The 18,093-nt window shown below is 46.0% G+C and overlaps 1 protein-coding gene across 1 annotated transcript in view; it reads right to left on the bottom strand.

Annotated features, from left to right (window-relative positions):
• Positions 1 to 932: 932 nt before the first annotated feature.
• LOC143346324 (spondin-1) overlaps positions 933 to 18,093 on the bottom strand; it is a 148,954-nt gene continuing 131,793 nt past the window's right edge. The window contains exons 5-7 of the mRNA XM_076774316.1: positions 11,576 to 11,748; positions 4,984 to 5,348; positions 933 to 4,608 (exon numbers count right to left, since the gene is read on the bottom strand). Coding sequence (XP_076630431.1) covers positions 4,397 to 4,608; positions 4,984 to 5,348; positions 11,576 to 11,748 — 750 coding nt within the window. The 3' untranslated portion in view covers positions 933 to 4,396. The remainder of the gene's footprint in view (positions 4,609 to 4,983; positions 5,349 to 11,575; positions 11,749 to 18,093) is intronic.

Raw genomic sequence — 18,093 nt, 5'->3', positions numbered from 1 at the left:
GTGCGCATTATCTCGGATTCTTAATTAACTTTCTCCGTGGAGCACGGTTAATTTTCTTTCCCAAAGAACAAATACCCTTCCAGCAACAATCGGGAAAAAGCTGAAAGCGGAAGGAACGACCGTCATTAATACGATTAACTGTACGCGAGCGGATAAAGACCATTCGCGAATGGCGGATAAAGCGGGCACCGCTCGTGCAGCGTCATTGCGCTTCGCTCGTTCTCGAGAGTCGAGGGGTCGAGCAAAGGGCGGTTTCTACCCTCTTATCTGGCCGTAGAAGGGGCTCCAAGATCTGTACGCCTTCTAGGTATTGTGTTCCGACTACCTGTCCCTCGTATTCGCCTCTCTCCTTCAGCAAACACGCCGTCCTTTATTTTCGGGTAATGTTGCGTGATAACAACCAACGCTGCCTGGCTACCCTCCGGTTGGAATTGCTCCGTTGGGACGATTATTAATATTGTCGGCTGGATCCCGCGGAAAGAGATCGGATCGTTAATGAAAAAAGCGCTACTCTCGACGAGCTGCTCGTTGATTTTTTTTTGCTAGCGATCAATCATCCGTTCAGAGTTTAATTTTTATATAAAACGTCTCTTTTCTGGACCGTTTGTTACGAATTTTAGTGGCTGAAAAGCAGGCTTTATCAACCCCTCGAAGAACGATTTAATTTCAAATTATTTTTCCAAACGTATTTAATGTTGTTTAAATTCGCTCGTACGAAGAATAGATTTGTTTTAGGAATACCTCGTGAATGTAAAAATGTGTTAATTTTGAAACTCGACATCAAGAGATTGATAAGACCGTAGAGTATAGTTTAGAAGAATGAGGAGATGCTGGGACACGAAATGGTACACGAGCAGATCCTGAAATAACGGCTACTTTATTATTACACGAACACCATTCATACGTCACAAGTGAAAAATATCGTTCGAACGGATTTTTATCGACAGATTTTATTATGTAATATAAACTTATGTGTTATACATTGCTACATGTTCTTGCTTAACGGCTAGGTCCTATCGGCTAGGTCCTTAGAGGCTAGAATGCACAGTGTCTTGTACAGAATCGTCCTCCTTCGTTCCTTTCGTCTGTCATTGATTTGTCATACGTTCTGGCGAACCATTCGCGCGCGAGGGAGAAGAGAGAAACAGAGGCAGAAGCGTGCACCGGCGAACCGGAAGTAACGGGAGGTCGAAAGGGAACGAGAGCGAGAAAGAGAAGGCCAGGGAATGAAAAAGGGGGGAGGAAAGAAAAAGGGGGGAAAAAGATATACATTTACACGAGTGTTTCTTTGGTAACGTCTCCCCTCCTTGTTATCTCGCGCTTTTATTTCTTAGGCAAAGTCCAGCTACTACTCCTTTTCTCTCTCCGTGTCGTCGAAACTTTCGTCGCGAAAGCGTCCCCTCGGGCGTTTAGTTTATAAAACGTTCATCCTTAATGCTGCTAAAACTGCGACGGCTTGGTCCTTCCTGCCGGTAGAAATGAAAGTGTCTCTTCTTTCGTCGTCCGTCGGCCCCCGGTCCTGTGTCCCGAGAAATTTCATCGTTTTGCGGATTAAGCGAAATCACGAGCATTTACCCCGTTCAGCCCCCCCCCCCTCTGCAAAACCCTCCTTTTATTCGTTTCGAGATAACTGCTTTATCTGGATTAGCTTTCATCAAAATTAATTTCTCCCGGTCCCAGCTTTCGGGCGATTCTTTCCATCAATTTTCAAAATTATTGCTTACACGTTTTAATTTCATCGATTCTTCGCCAGCTACGAAAAAACCATTATTATTAATGAAAATAGCGTCGAACACAGGGCGAGAAGGACAAGCCGCCGCGAAGAGCCCCTCGCAGGGCGCAACGGTACGAGCCTATTTAAATTAACGTGTTACGATTAAAACGTTAGTTGTTAATTATTATCGTTAAATTTACGCCTAAGATATAATACACTCACCTAAGACGTACCTGATGATATCTTTTGTAAAAATTTCCCTATCACGCCGCGAGCACGGGCACGTCGTAGCACTGGCGGAGGAAATATGTTTCGAACGTTCTTCTCCTTAAATGGTTTTCTCTTCTCCTTTCGCGGGTCTCGCGCGAAACCCCCGAACGACGGCGAAAACCTGGCTGCCGCGAAATCGTCTACCCGCGTCTCGATATTGTCTCGCGAGAACTTTCGCCGTTTCGCGAATTCGAACCAAGGCAACGACCAGCCTCGCGTAATCGAATTAATTTAACGTTTTCCAGCACAGTTTTCACCCTTTGATCGCGTAATTTTGTTGAAACGGAAGCATTCGGTGTTCTTACTACCCCGGATAAACCAATTCAGCGCTTTCTATTCACCGGATCCCGTTCTGAATACGCTTTTAACGAGAAAATTCCAAAGAGACCCACGTCGATAATCCTCCGGCAATAACACTCGAACGAAAGCGCAAACTCTACTCGAGAGACGAGTGCACGCGGTTAAAGGGTTAATAGAACCGGGGAACCAAGAATCGTAGGCATATCGATAAAGGGACGCGAACCACGGAAATAGATTTTCGTTCGTGAATTTTCGGGCCATCGATTCAAATATTATTTCATTGTCCCGCGTTTCCCGCTGCGTCATTTTCTTCCCCGGTTACGATTTCTGTACGTGATCGTTTAATCGAGAACGCCTTGTACCTCGAGATTTGCAAGTTTTAATTAATACCCGGAGACTTTTTGGGCAGCACGCTGCTTCCCCGTTACCGATTGTATGAAATTAATCTGATCTAGGATTTTGAACGGTTCAACATCTTGAAAGTCTTCAGAAATCTTGATACTTTGTTATATTTTAAACTTTCTTGCAACTGTAAATGTCTATATAAGACATTTATTTCGACTGTAAATGTCTCCTAACTAAATATGCAAAAAAATAACACTCGTTCATTCAAAAGAACTTGACCTTTGCAACTCTGAAAGGTCTCCAGGAGGGAAAAATAATTGACGTCCATCTTGTAGCTGATTCAAAGCCGTATGAATTTTTCTTATCGTTTGCTGGACATGCGTGGACACCTAGTACACGTGGAACGAATGAAACGAAATTACTTTCTCTCGAAATTAAAGACTACGAATTAAGTTGAACGCGGATCGACCAATCTAAGCAAAATGGCGGGCGTCTCGAAGTTTCGAATACGCGCGAACGATATCCTGAAACACGACCAAAGTCCCTCGAAGACTGTGTCGATCTACGCGCAAGCCACCCGTTGAATTCCTCGTGAAACTTTTCCATCGATCGTGTTCTGAATTCGTCCGGCATACACGCGAGAGGCGGTGTTCCCTCGTGCGAGTCCAATGGGCTAATTGCGTTCAACGCTTCAGCCTCGGGGAATTGCCGTCGATTTTTCGTGCCTTTAGAAAACTCTGTACTTTCTTTGCAGCCCCTTCTGCCTGGTCGTTTTATCGCCTTTCTCGCGAACGACCGAATTCGTTGGATATCCGCCTCGGTGGGAACTGGGACGCTGGCCGTTCGAGTTTCAGAGTATCCGGTTCGGAGATTCGTTTCATCTCGGTAGGATAATTTAGCGGACCGACTAGAATTCTTTCGAAATAATCGCCGTGGGTTCAGCGACCGGGCTTTTCCGAATCGATGCTCCGAGGGCAGGGTTATCGCGCGTTTCTTCGACAAAGACGCGGTTGGATTTTTCGCGGGATTCTTTCGAACATACTCCGAGGTAACCGAGAGAGTTTAAGCCGGGGAAATAAGCTCGATCAGATCGACAAGATACAATCGGGAACGTTTGAATTTTCTGCGTTCGTTCGGCTGTACGTTGGGGGGAGTCTTCGTCCTCGAAAGTCGTCGAAACGAAGCGCTCTTTTCTCGCGACTCGTAGGCCAAGGTTTGCGCAAGATCGTCCTTGTTAGTTAAAACTGATGCAAGTATCGGAACCTACTCTCGTTAGCTCAATTCGTGATGAAAAGTTTACCAAGCGTCCGGGAAGAGCTCGTCACACTATCCATATTTACCAAGAATATTAAAAATATTTTCTTTCGCGATACCCTCTTTACTCCGTCGATCATCCGCGAGGCTCTCGAGCAATTTCTGCGAATAAATTTGGATTCGTTCGATGCTACGACGCCTCCAAAGAATCCTCGAAATATCGAGCCAACTTTCGAGGCACGACTCCGACGTCCCGATCGCCGAACGAGCGTCCCGACGCGCGAAATCCTCGGTGCTACGACTACGATAACGTTATTGACGCGTTCTAGCGGATCACTAATGACGATCCACCGCATTCGCCTAGTTTTTTATTTTTTTTCTTTATTTTGTATTCACGCGCGAGACCCACCCTGGGACTTTCGAATCTCAGCCCTCGATCGCTCAGGGTGAATCGTCTCCGCTCGGTGGATCATGTTCTCGGGATCGCTTCACCGATGACAACCACGACGACGACTACCATTGGTAGCTGTCCACGATGGATTTGCTGTCGGAGCAGGGGCTCGCGCTGCCGCACCACTTGGTCTCCTTCAACGGCGGACACGATGATCCTCCGCGGCGGGGCTTTATCGTTATCTTCCGCGTCCTCTGGGTCTCCCCAACCCCGCAGCTACGACTGCAGGCACTCCAAGGACCCCATTCTCCGACCTTGCAGTCCCTCGGAGGACCTGAAACAATCGAGCACAATTCTTACTCGGTCCGTCGACCTCGGTTTAACGTGAGAGTCGGATTTAGACGGCGAATCTTAATCGAACTCCGACGAACGTTCGATCGACTGCGCCAGTCGAGCGAAATCTTGACTCGACAGGAATTTCTCTCGGGGCTACGACCGGTAAAAACGTCCAGAGAACAAAAGAAATAGATATGGTTCGGAAGCTGATTAATCGGATAGCGGTCGATAACTCTTGGAACGCCCAAAAGTCGATAAGTCAGCCAGCGGTCGATAACTATTGAATACTCGAAAGTCGATAATTTATTTATCGGTCGATAAAGTTGTAAGAGAGAAATGGGGTGCAAATTTTCGAGAACAAACGTATACTCACGCGTTCTCAGGCGTTTCCCTTTGGACGTCAGTCTATGGTGCTTCATTCTGAGCCTGTGTTGGCGTTGGGTGGTGATGTCGGTAGAATTCCAAGAATGGCCGAGACTGTTCCCGTTGGTCGCGTTTGCGATCTTCCTCTGAATGTCCTCGAAGATTTGAGCCTTCTGCGCCTCGGCCGTCTGCTTGTACTTCTGATAATACGGCCATCCTGTCTTCCCGTTGTATTTAGAGAATTTCGGCACGGGCGTTGCGGTGAGTCTTGGCCTTTGCAGCGCGTACGACGACGTGATGCTGTCCATGATAGCTGCTTTATTGTCCCGCGGAATGTCCGTCACCAACTGGCCGTTTCCACCAGTCGTCCAGTACCTGCGACAGAGATCGATCGCGTCAAGATGCGATTACCAGTTTAAGCGGGGAAAAAGACTGTCCGGAAAGTTTCGAGAACGAAAGTTTCGGTAGATTCCTTAAACTCGATTCTAAGCAGCTTAATATATCCCGTCGGCGAGGCGCAATCTTGCGTGTTTCCATCGAAGATGAACGATAATATAACGAAGAAATCGTTCCGCGGATCTAGGTTCATGGAAATTTCTTTTTCCACTTTTGCTCGTGGAATCGATTCAAATGTCCTCGATGCTCAGGAACGCTTTAGCATACATCACGCAACGTTCGATACGATCGTCTATTCCGCGCTCGGTGATTTTTTTCCGGGTGGCGGGGGTGGAAAATTATCGAAGCCGCCAACGTACGACGCGCTATTATTTCGCTCGTCGACGCAGTATTTCGAAGAGATACAGTTCCACTCGTTCGTATTTGCACACTATAACAGCGAATCGCAATAAATGAAAAGAAACTCGTGAACCTTTTCGATTTAGTTTTACCCAAATGTACAACTGTATATGGGCGTTCAGACCAGAAACCATAAACCATTCGTTAAATATTAATAACGAAATAACATTATACAGTCAGCGATTCGAAGGTAGAAAAATTTATCTTTCTGTTTGATTTCTCGTTGAAACGCTACACCCATGGCGAGACGTTCGAATTTCTAGGTATTGAGCTTGCGCAAATCCGGGGATGTTCTACACTCGAAAACAATTTCGGGAGTTGATTTACGGTTGCCATGTCTACGCGCGTACGGGACCAGAGAAAACGAAGGGAAGAGAAACGAGCATGTTGGGGCACGAGAGAGAAACGAAAGGAAATAAAGGGGAAAGAAGGAAGACCGATTCACGTTTCGTTATCGAAACTTATTCGTTCTTGCTTCGGTGCAGTCCTCTGTCCTCTGATCGGCTCGTGGAATGTTCGATCTTCTCGTGTTTCCCGGTATTGGACGATGCTGGTTTTCGGCGTCGGATCGGATTTCCGGTCGAGGAACACGAGCCATGAGGCAGACGCCGCAAATTACTTGCGGCAAAATTAAAAAATTTCAAATCATTTCGAAAAAATTATTTTTAGTTGCAGGAGTCTATTAAAATCATTTTTGGTGAATAGACATATTCCCGAAATCCTACGCACGTTCGAGAAAAAAATTCTTTGCCGAAAATATAAAGTGTGGTCAGAAATGAATTTTATTGTAGTCGGTTCAAATAAACCATTTATTTTATACAAGGCTCGAGCATAAATTTAAAGTGTATAAAAACTTGTTCCAGCGGATTGGGTTGATGTTTTTAATCGTGCTATGTTAGAAATTGAATTTGCGTCTGGATAGGATGGATATTCATCGTCATTTTTGAGCGAATTTTTTGTTCGATCTCGGGAACGATCGGAGAGACGCGTATTTTTGTAGCTGAACGTCTCGAAGATCGATCGAGACGCGATTTTCTCGGTCGACGAACGTGGAAATGAATTTTTCAGACGGCATCCGTGCGTCCCGCGCGGGCGAACAGCAACGGGAGAAACCGCGCGCGAACTTTCCTTCGTAGAGCTCATTTACGTCGTCCCTTATTATTAATGGTCTCGTTAATATTAAAAATTGTGGGCGTCGTTTATTTACCCTGCACGGTTATTTACATTTACGCGGATCTGGCCGAACTATTTTTCACTTTCTTTTTATCTGCGCCCTCTCCTCCGTCGTACTCTGCCCGCGCGGAGCTTTAAACTTGACGCAAAACAGCGGAATAAAGTACGGTTCCGCCCTTGGAATTTAATTATTTTTTCACTCGGACGAAAACGCTGCCACCGAATGAAGAGGAAAACGCTTCGCATTTTCCCGGAGCCCGTTGTTAACGTATTGCCCGAAAGCCAATTGCTTTTGTCTACTCCTTGACTTGGTAATTTAACTCTTGACACGTTTTGAACAGCGACGCATCGTGAAAAGAGAAAAGACAAATTACTCGTTGTTACGTTAGATCAGTGCTCTTGGTTCTTTTTTTTTTTTTAAAACATAATTTCGAAATTGACTTTAACGAGAGGAAAATATTATTTACATAGATGGTGAATTTGTGCGGGATCCGGATGAGGGTCGCAAAGGAAACCGGAATTCAATTTGTTTTCCATCGTTGTGCCCGTTAATGGCTCGCCGGAAACGGAGTAATGTCGACGCGGTCGATTCCTTTGGCGCGGAAGATCGTTCGGGGGACGTTTGAATTCATGAAAATAGCCGTGGGCCGAAAGCTTCGTCCGCGCGCTTTCTGTCGTTTGTTTTCACCGCGAAGCAAAGCAAAGCAGAGCAAAGCAAGATTCGAAAACGCCGGAACGGAGCGTGGTTTTCGCTAAAAAGGATCGACGAACGAGATTAATTCGGTCGAGATTGTGTCGGTGTCGATCGCGATTCGACCGCCCCTCGCGTTTGCCGCATAAACGAAGATCAATTAAGCGAAACGTCACTTTCGCGAGCGCGTAATTGAAAATATATTTACGAAAATACGGTTATTATATCGGATTTGCAATTCAGATTGCTCATTACCGTGCTAGGGGGGTGGAGTGGGGTCGGCCGACAATTTTAAAATGCAAATGACGCCGTGGAACATAAATTCGCGTCCGACAGCTGACGTAAATTCCGGGTCGCCGACCGCTTCCGGGTCCGCGACGGTCCGTGAAAAATGCAGAAACAGTCGGCGACACGCGCTGAACACGTTCCTCAAGAGTACCCGCGAACTTCCCTCTCAAAAATTCACCCTCGTCCTACCGTACACGTAACGTTTCTCCTTTTAAATAAACACCGCGACGTTTCACGATGCCCCGCGGCTGGTTTCGTCCAATATTTTCAATCGGTATTTCGACAACAAGAATCCCGCGAAAACTCCGCTTCCGTCGCTAACAAAGAGACGAGAGTTTCGTTGGAACGTCGAAAGATTGTCGGTGCACGGAACCGTTAATCGAAAAAATAAGTCGAAAATGTGGAGTGACATTTTTTCGTACGAAGCTTTCTTTTCGAATAAATCGATGTTAATTATTTATGGAACACACACACACACACTTGACTATGTTATAGACTAGTCTTCGTTGCGTTTGTGTTTATAAAAAATGTCATGGCTTGTTATCATATACGATTCAAATTCTCTCAATCTGTCTCAAACTTCTTGATCAAAAAGTAGTTTTATTTATGCCACGAACATTTAACATAAATTTACTCGAAAAAGAAGCTTCGTATAAAAAATGGCATTCTCCAATGTCATTTTCGACTTATATAATCTGGTAAACATTTGACTGAAAAATGTCGAATTGAAATTCGTTGAAAAATCATTTTTGCATCGTAGGAGAAGTAACTTTAGAGTTTATACTGGAGTCTTCAGCCCCTGAATGCGTTCGAATAGCTGCAAAATTCGATCGGTTTCGTGCATCCGGAGTTGGAGACCTTCCAACCATACGTCGATTCCAACCAGCATCATAACCTGGTCGTTTTTGCCTTTCCCGAAGCGTACGTCAGTTTATCGTTGGCAAAATCGAAGACACCGCGAGTTGACACTGTCGGTCGAGTTAACGTCGAGTGCTAACAAGAACGAAGTCTCTCGAGTCCGTCTGCGGACGGAGTTCCCTTTTCTCGTCATTCTATTTAGAGGAAAAAGTGGTCCACTTTTGTGAATAGGCGCCTAGGATACTGCGCGATGTATTGTTCGATGTAGCATCATTGTCCAATAACAGACTTCTTTTTACCGTGGAGCAACATTGTTCCGGTAGTCGTCATCCGCGGAAACGTTTCTAAAGTCCCCTCTTCAATAGGTTATTATATCTATCAGCGCGAGTCACGTGGTTCATTCAGTCGTTGGAAAACGCGACAACCTCCGTGAAACTTGTCCTTGATATCCATTTCACGAAGAAAAGACATGTAATATAATTTCGAAGAATTCACAGTTGCCTATTCTCGTAAAGAAATATTTTAATTCCGTAGCATTCACTCCATTTTTGTTGCGTTTCACTAATACGTGCAACTTTAATATTTTTATGCGCGGAACAACGGAATCGATGCGCGTAAAAGAGGGATCAATTTAAAAAAACAAGTTTTCCCCGGACGAATTTTTTGTGTCTTCCGTTGGGAAAGAGACACAATTTCGTTCCAATTTCAATGATCGTCCTTTATTTGAAAATGCAGCGATTTATGACTGTTTCTCGCGAGATTGATGGTTAGAAAATCGACGGTGGAAAAACGACGCGCGTTTGATCGAGGTGCGGGTGCTTTCGAGACACTGTTTCGCGACGTGAAAAAGTATTCCGTATAAGCTGTAAAATAAAAAATAAATTCGCCGTTCGACGGTGTTCCAATTTGGTTAAAAGTTTCACGGCCCGGAGCAATGTATTTTACGCTTGTCGTTGCTGTGCCAGCGTCAGGCATTACGGTGTTTCGTGAAACAATTTCCCGTTCCCGGGACAAAAAACATTCGTTCGATCGATCGATCGGCAAAGGAGAGCTTATTTTTGAGAAGGCTCCCCGACGCGATTCTCCGACTTATCGATCCGAACGCGAACCGTAACCGAGGCTCGGGATTTCCCTGTAATTTTTACTTGGAGCGATTTTTTATTAAAATACGTGCAACATTTTCTGAGCGGAGATCGAAAGGGCACGATAGAACGGAGATTAATATACGTCGCGTGATGTAACGCGAAAGTTTAAAAACGAAACGTATACGAATTCGTTCTCCTTTTTATAGTGGAAATATTAAATGTATTAAATATGTGTTTTCATTTTGGAGAATTGCTGCTTTAATGTTGTCTCGAATGCAAATCGAAGCACGTCGAAGGCTGTGAATTGTGTCTTTCGATAATTTGACACTCCGCCGCTACCTCAATCGTCTTAACGTTATATTGGCTCGATGCACCGAGCACCGTCTTGATTAAATAAAAAATTGCTGTCCCCGAAACGGGTCGAGGCGACGTAGACGAAGATGAAAGTATAAAGTAAGGGAAAAGTCGAGGCGTTCTCGTTCGTTTCGAGTCGATCACGAAGCGATGGACACGAACAGCTTGGCCTCAGCCGGATATTACAACGATAACGACACTCTACTTTGTCCGGGGCGTATCGCAGAAATTGCCGCTGAGAATCGGCAAGTCCGCGGAAAGTAATATCGTTATCCGGGGCATCGGATGTCAAATGTATATACGCTGACCCAGGGGAATCGCGCGGAGGAAACGTATTCGATTCGCGGACGCCGTTATTGCATTTTCATGGGATTCGGTTTACGACGGATAAACAATATCCAGAAAAAAAGAAAAAAAAATACAAAATTACGGGCATCGGATTGTACGAAAGGAAATTAACAAAATTTTTTTTTATAGAAAATACGACTTTGTGATCGCTCGAGAAAGATTTGAAACAGCACGCTGGTTCGAAGATTCGAGAAACGAGTGCTTCGAGGGTGGGTTTGAAAACGTCAGGGTGCAAGAATGGCGAGAATACGGAAAAACAGCGATTCCTGGTGCGTTTCTCGTCGCACAAAGGCCTCGTCGTCGCGGAGGTGGGGGCGGTTCTTTTATGAAACGGCATGCTCGATCGTAAAATGTTAAAAAGAGAAATAGGGCGAGAAAGGGATGCGCGGGGGAGCGGAGAAAAGATTTCGTAACGATGCCAACAGGCCTGGTGAAGAGGGGGAGGCAAACAACGGATAGACCTACGAGATACTCTCCCCTAAGATCCGTGGAAGACTCTTTTCAGTCCCGACTCCCAATGACGTCTCATTTCCGGAACTCTTTTCGCGATACGTCTGGACATTGTCGCGGTTTCAGCCTGTCGGACCTGGATGTCCTTTTTGCCAAGTGTTCTATTCAACGTGTCTTCCTGTGTCCGGTCGAGGCTCCGTTAGCGAACGTTTCCAGCTCGCGACCCATTTTTCGAATTTCATTTCTGCCATTGTCCCGAGGCGAATCGAACGAGGTCGCCCCGACAAGACAGGACGATTAGGTCTTCTCGCTTTCGAATCGATTTATTTCTCCGGGATCCTCTCGCGCGTTACCCACGTCGGAAAACGTCGGTGTCGTGCGCGAACGCGTCAATTTCCGGTCCCCAAGCGGCTTCGAAGTTTCGACAATTTTTATCTCCGCCACCTGTAGCCGGATGTTGTTCGCGAGATTTAAAACTTAGGTCCGAGAGTTCTGATTTAACCGCGTTCGGACGACGAGAAGGACGAGAAACTCGATGAGAATAAAGGAGACAAGCGTACCTGTATCTTTGAGTGTCCATTTCCTTTCGTTCCTCGGCGATGGCCTCGTTCAGGTCCCTGTTCGGATCGATTCCCCGAGGGGTCGGACTGTTTGCTAGTAGATTGTCGTTACTGACGAACTCCACCTCGACGTCGTCTTCGTGATACGTCTCGGTTAACGTGTATTCTCGTAGCTGAAACACACACGGCAAACTCTGGTAAGAAACGTTTCTTTCGCCACAGTCGATAGCAACGGAAATTCATTTCAACCGTTTTATCGATCAGATTATATAGTTCATCGTTTCGAGTAAAATCTTTTCACAAGAGAGTCTCTTTTTGGTATCGCACGGAGTTTCTAATAAATTTAAACCGTTCCTGGATGCACGGCTTGCAGCCCGAGCTACGAAACGCCGAGGAAGCAGTCGTTCCAAACTGCCTGAACTTTCCCGTAACGTTGCTTCATCATCACTTTCGAAATTTGTATCGACGGAACACCGGAGCCCAATAGCCGGCCGCGTCAAGGTGAGCTCAGCGCTGAACTTGGTGCATTCTCGCGCGAACAAAGCGCACCTAAATTATCCGGTAATGCCGTCGGATAATAACCGTCGGGGAACCGAATAATCGTGAAACAGAAGTTCATTGAGTGCCACAATTCTGCACCAGTTCCCTCGATACTTTTGCTAATATTATACTCAATAGAATAATAACATAATGCATACAACGTGTTTTCCTTGACTGCTTGTGAAATACAGGGTCCATACAAACAGGTTCTTACACACTGTGCATTAAACATCCGGCGATTTATAACGTGTTACAACATGTACAGTTACTGGTATTTGTACGTTATAATGGTAATTCACTATAAATTGAAAAAAGGACTTGTTTTATGTGTCGACGATCGTGGCACGTTAGACTCGTCAATTCTCGTCTGATCACCGAAGTGTAGCATCATTCGGCCGCATGCAGTACGGGATGGGTGATCGCTCCGGGGGGAAAAACGGTATTATCGTTACTTTATTTGCATACTACAATTTGTACTCAAATGAGTATATCTCATATACTAAATATATAAATTACACAGTTAATGTTAAAGAAAAAAAATTGTTTCTTATGTCAATGATCATGGCATGTTGGGCCAATCATCGACGTGACGTAACGTACAATGTAATAAACAACAACATTCGATAAAAGTAAATGAAAAAAATTCGTAAGAAGAAGGCCCGTCCAATTACAGTGTATAGAAATACTACGAGTAACTGTACAAATCGAGTATCGATGCGTAAAATTCGATCCTGTTGCGCGGCTCGTCGAACGAAATTTTCAAAAGCGACGATCTAGCTGCACCGGGAGGTCGTGGGTTTCCACTCCGTGATTAGTCTCGCACGAAGGATCCCGAGGGATGCGCTTCGCGACGAGGTATCGGTTCGTAGTCGCAATTCATCGGGTCGTGGCGATCGATTCAACCGAATTACAGGCGACGTTTCCGCGCGTGTCTTTGATCCGGTGCCCGGGTGCCTTTTTTCGCCCTACAAGCAGATAGAAGGGCAGGAGTCTGGTTCCGTTCGGAGCCCACTATCCGAACAGAAGGAAATTTCGGTTATCGGGAACGAACCCTCGACGAGGGTCTCTTTCTCGTGGGTTGGATCGTTAGCGAAATAATAGTTCTTCTCTATCTTATCGACCGAGTCTCTGCCATCGCTACAGTCCAGCAATAGATACGAATAATAGTACCATTTTTTCGCATAAACGAGCCAACGTTGGAGTCAGTGTCTTTTCGCAGGGAATAATTTAACGTCCAGATGGATTCTCGGTATACGAAGAGTAATTAACTTTATCGGGTAAAATTAGCCGTATCGTATTTTACAAGGTGCGAAGATAATTACACGGCGATAAGGTCTCGTCAGCGACGGGCGAAGGGATTAAATAGGACGTACGGAACCCGTCCCTTTATCTCTTCCAGCGAGTTTTCGAGGGTAATACGATGACGAAGTCCCAGCTTTCTCTGGAACCTACTCGCCGTCGGGACTTTGAAACTGGGCCGAGTGCTAATTAAGGTCTAATTAATTGTTTCACGTACGGTGGCAGCTTCCAATTACGGTTTCCAATCGATTATCAGGGTCTGCGGCAGAAGTACGGGTTCGTATTGAACGAGACGCGAGCACGGGACAAAAAGTTTGCCCAAAAGCATCCAGCGATCGCGAGATAAAGGCGACTACACTCGCATCGAACCGAATCTTGTTTCTTTTTTTTCTCGATTAGTAATAATCTCTAATTAACATCGTTCGGAGGATGACGGTCGTCCAATTAATCGGTACTGATGGTCGCGTAGGTTCGCGCGGAGCGAATATGGACTTTTTATTTGGGTCAATGTGTTTGCCCGTACGCGAATTGAATCGCGATTCGACTTGTTCCCCATATCTCGCACGCCTAATTAAATTCGCGCGAATTACCTCCTCGCGAGAGGATCTAATAAAACGTTGCAACATCGCTCGAATCATAAACGATCCTGTTGCTCTTCAGCCTGCGAATCCCAGACACGGAGAAGCGAGGATTTAGGAAATCGGATACGCTTTCTCGTTACAAGCCGGAATCTTCTCGCGTTACTTTTCTTTCCCGTTCCTCGGGGGTTGCGAACGTTCGGCCGGAGAAAAAGCCTGGCCACGAAGGGAGTCGTGAATGAAAGTTGTGGCTGGTAGCACGGAGGGTTGATATTACCAACGAAAACATATCTAGCTATACGTGACCGAGAGAATTATCCAGGGCGCACGTTGCGCCGGTTCAGCGATATCGGAACCCGACCTACAGTTTTCCCTCTGCGTTTTCTACGTCTTCCCCCACGTATCGCCGCACGTTTTTGCGTCTACTTATTTTCCACCGCCTTTCTTTTTCTTTCGTTCGCGATTCTCCGTTCCTCTCGCGAGACACCCGCAAAAACCACTGCCCTGGATATTGTGTCGGCTTCTTCTAACGGAAACCTTTGATTTCTCACTTGGAATTTATTTATACAACTATCTTTTAGCACGATATTCACTGATCGTTACCAACGTAAACAATTAACCGACTTTACCGACCGGTAATCTATTAATCGGCCTTCTGCCGGCAACAGAGAACTCATTACCGACCAGTAAGGTAAGGAAGGTAAATACGAGCTACTCGTAATTTGTATAAAAGTTGCAGTTCACAGTGGAAATTACAATCTTTCGCTACCCGTTATTAATATTAGTATAAACGCAGAATATAAATTTTTGAGGGAGTTGCGCGAAGCTATAGAAGAGAGAACGATACGAATGTAAATAAAATGCCGCTATTGTGTTTGCAGTCGGAACGAAAACAGTCGATTCGCGTATGGAGGAGGTAGGGGGGCAAAAGGGGTAGAAAAATCGAAGGGTGGAAAGCGTCAGAGAATAAATCTCGCGCGTATTTACGACCGGTGTATTTACGCGTTCATTTGCACGTAGCGGCGGCGAACGTTGGCGAGCGAACCGGGGAGGAACGTCGAGGATGAAGGGCGAAGGGGTTGGTTTCGCCTCGGGGCGTAAACACAAATTTGAAAATTTTCTCCCCGTCCAGTTTCCGTGCAAACGACACCTCCTCGTTCATTAGCGGCCCGTGTCGCACGAAACCTAATCTACGCGAGAGTATACACCGGCGCGTAACGGAAACTCGTGCGCAAAACCAATGGATCGTGCAGGTGGCTCGAGGCCACTGGCTGCGAACGAAGGGAGGGCCCGTGTATTTATCCACCCCAACTAGAACAACTCGCATAAATTTCAACGATCAGTTTTTGGGTCGGCGGTCCGCGGCACCGAATTGACCTCCCAAAACAACCTTCTACCATTGTTGCTGCTTTTTAGGCACCGTCGACCGACGAAACGCCCGCCGGGGGCCATTTTGTAAATTCCATTGTTCGCGCCGTAAACATAGATATTACGAACGATATTCGAGTTCCTTCGATTCGCAGCGTTCTCGCTTTTTAACTCTCTGGCAAGACTTGGCGCGTTCGCCGCCAGAGGGACACGGCTCAACACCTTTCTCTCAAGTGCTCGACCGTTCATATCTCTCCCTTTCCTTTTCTTTCAATTCTTACGCTTCACTGTGTGCAATTCAAGAAGCGTTCTTCTTAATTACTCCCAGCCAGTCTTTGAGTTCGTCGGATCTCGAGGGTTCTCTTGCCGCAAATTGCAGCTTCATTGCGTCTTTGCTGTTTCTTGAAAAGGGGCTTCGGGTCGCATCCCTTCGTGAAAGCGACTTGGTAGGTCGCTCTTGCATCGTCGAATGCACCTCTCAGCACTTTAGGTTTTAGCACTCGAATGCCCCCGTAAAGTCTCTACGATCGCCGGTTTTGGATCCCGTGGATCTCCTTTAACTGCAGGTAGATTCGATGCCCGTGTTTGCAAAGCCCCGTCCGGTGGACACCGAAATTCTCTCCCAGGCTCGTCCAAGTGGAATGCACTTGCACCGCGGTCGCGCACGATTTATATACGTACACATGTATATGCATCGTGCACACCGTTTCCCGGAGTGATTCTCGAGGCTGCATCGTATTTGCACGAACCTGATTTTGCGGGTGAAATGTTCACCTGTTTTGCGCCGTGTATTCAAACGCTCCGCGGTCCCGCCGGAAATTTGTAATAAACACACGCGCGACACGCGATACCTTCGTTCGATGCATTTCCGCTGCGTTTGAAATTGGCCGCACGCTTTATGTGATAATATTGTTGCTAATGCGTACGCAATTCGTTCGTGTTTACGTTCCGTGCAGATGATAGCGCGAATTTGTAATTACAAATTATCTTTGATGAAAAAATTTGCTATCGTTACGATCGAAGGATGCACTTTGTTATTCAACCTTTGTGACTACAAAATACATTGGTACCTGTGCTTGCTTTGAAATACTTTTAAGCAATGTTCATTAAAGTTAGCGTGCCCTTTCAGAGCTCTTAGTACAGTAGAGGCGAAATTATACGAGGATGCTCCTAGCTGGGAAGGATAAAAATGATCAATTTACGAATCATTACTGTAGTACAGTTTAGAAAAGGTATTTCGAGAGAATAGCAATACTTTTCGTAACCAGTATGTATTCTCTGATCTTCTTCGACCTCCGTACGATTCATATATGCTCCATTTCTCATTTCGCAAACGGCGCTCGTCGTTCGTTCGCGCGAGTTATCCGGCCCGGCCGGAACGGTCGGATGTTTCGGTGGCTGGTGCACGTTTTCCGGGTGGAATCAGCCCGTGTTTGCGGGAACACGAGTTTCGGAGTGTTATTACTTCCGGGACGGAGTCGTAACGACGCGACCGGGTCGCGTTTCTCGAAGGTGGCCGTGCAAAGTTACACGTCGGTGGATCGCGTCATCTCCCACGCGTCTCGAGAATTCGAAATTAGACGGCGACGCGCGCACGTGTGCCGGAGAAGAAGCATCTTTCGAGTTTCGTTCGCCTGCCTCGCCAGTTTCTGACAGACAGCGCGAAAGTTTTAATCTTCGTTCGATCGTCGCGCAAAGGTCGTCGTTGCATAGGGAGTTGGTAAGCATGTCGAATGCGTTTTCGCGTCGCCTGACACCGCAGGTAATTGCATAATACTCTATTTGTGCGATTCGACGGGAAACAAAGGAAACTTGGCCAAGTACACGGGATCCCTGCGATCGTTTCAAGCAGCAAACTGGAACAATTCGTAGGAGCAGCGGGGGACCGGAGTTCTCGAATCAGCGGCCATCTACTGACTTAATTTAACCGGTAATAGAGTCTGGTTAGCCTCCTATCGCGCCCTGACGATATCGGCATGTTCGAGCCACGACTTAACGCGAAAACTATCTCCGCGGGGCTCGTGCGATTCGTTCGACCTCGGGTTTCGAATAGTTTGTTGATCGACTTCCAAAGTTGGAATGTTTTCCATGAGAGTAATCGATCTACTCGCGAGGCGAAACTATTCTCGGTTGGCGAAAGTAATTGACGCATTGACTCAATTTTAACCAAACTTTTACACTTTACCGACCGGTACCCTATCGATCGGTGGATAGGGTCAATCTCTACCGGTCGGTAAAGCGTTAAGCTTTCTTCAGAGCAATTCCTGTCGCAGGATCATCAACGACAGGAAAGCGTAGGAGGTATTTTTACGTTGGGTCTTGATGGTTAAGGCTTTCTGACCTTGGGCTTTCGAGGCTACAGCTTTCTGCTCTTAAACCTTTTAAGGTCAGAGTGTTTTCTTTGCATTACATCGCCAATGTCCGTGGTAGTGAATTTTACGATTCAACTTTGAACGGCTCGCAAGCGGATGCGCCGCCATTGTATATTCTACCACGACCATTGTTCCGAAATTAGCTTTTCATGTAAATTAATTTCCACTCTGTCGCGCATTAACGCTTTCGTCTGGCGTTACGACCGACAATTTTCCTCCCGCCAACAATAACGGCGCCCGTTGTTACCGATAAATACTTAAACATTTTATATAATCGTAAACGCGATGGTTAATAATATATTCCCGATTGTCAATTGCATTTAAATAATACACGCGAATACTTTTTAATCCGTTGGACGGT

This window comes from Colletes latitarsis, chromosome 10 (genome assembly GCF_051014445.1).
Source record: "Colletes latitarsis isolate SP2378_abdomen chromosome 10, iyColLati1, whole genome shotgun sequence".
NCBI lineage: Eukaryota > Metazoa > Arthropoda > Insecta > Hymenoptera > Colletidae > Colletes > Colletes latitarsis.
This window is presented reverse-complemented; position numbering and strand designations above follow the sequence as displayed.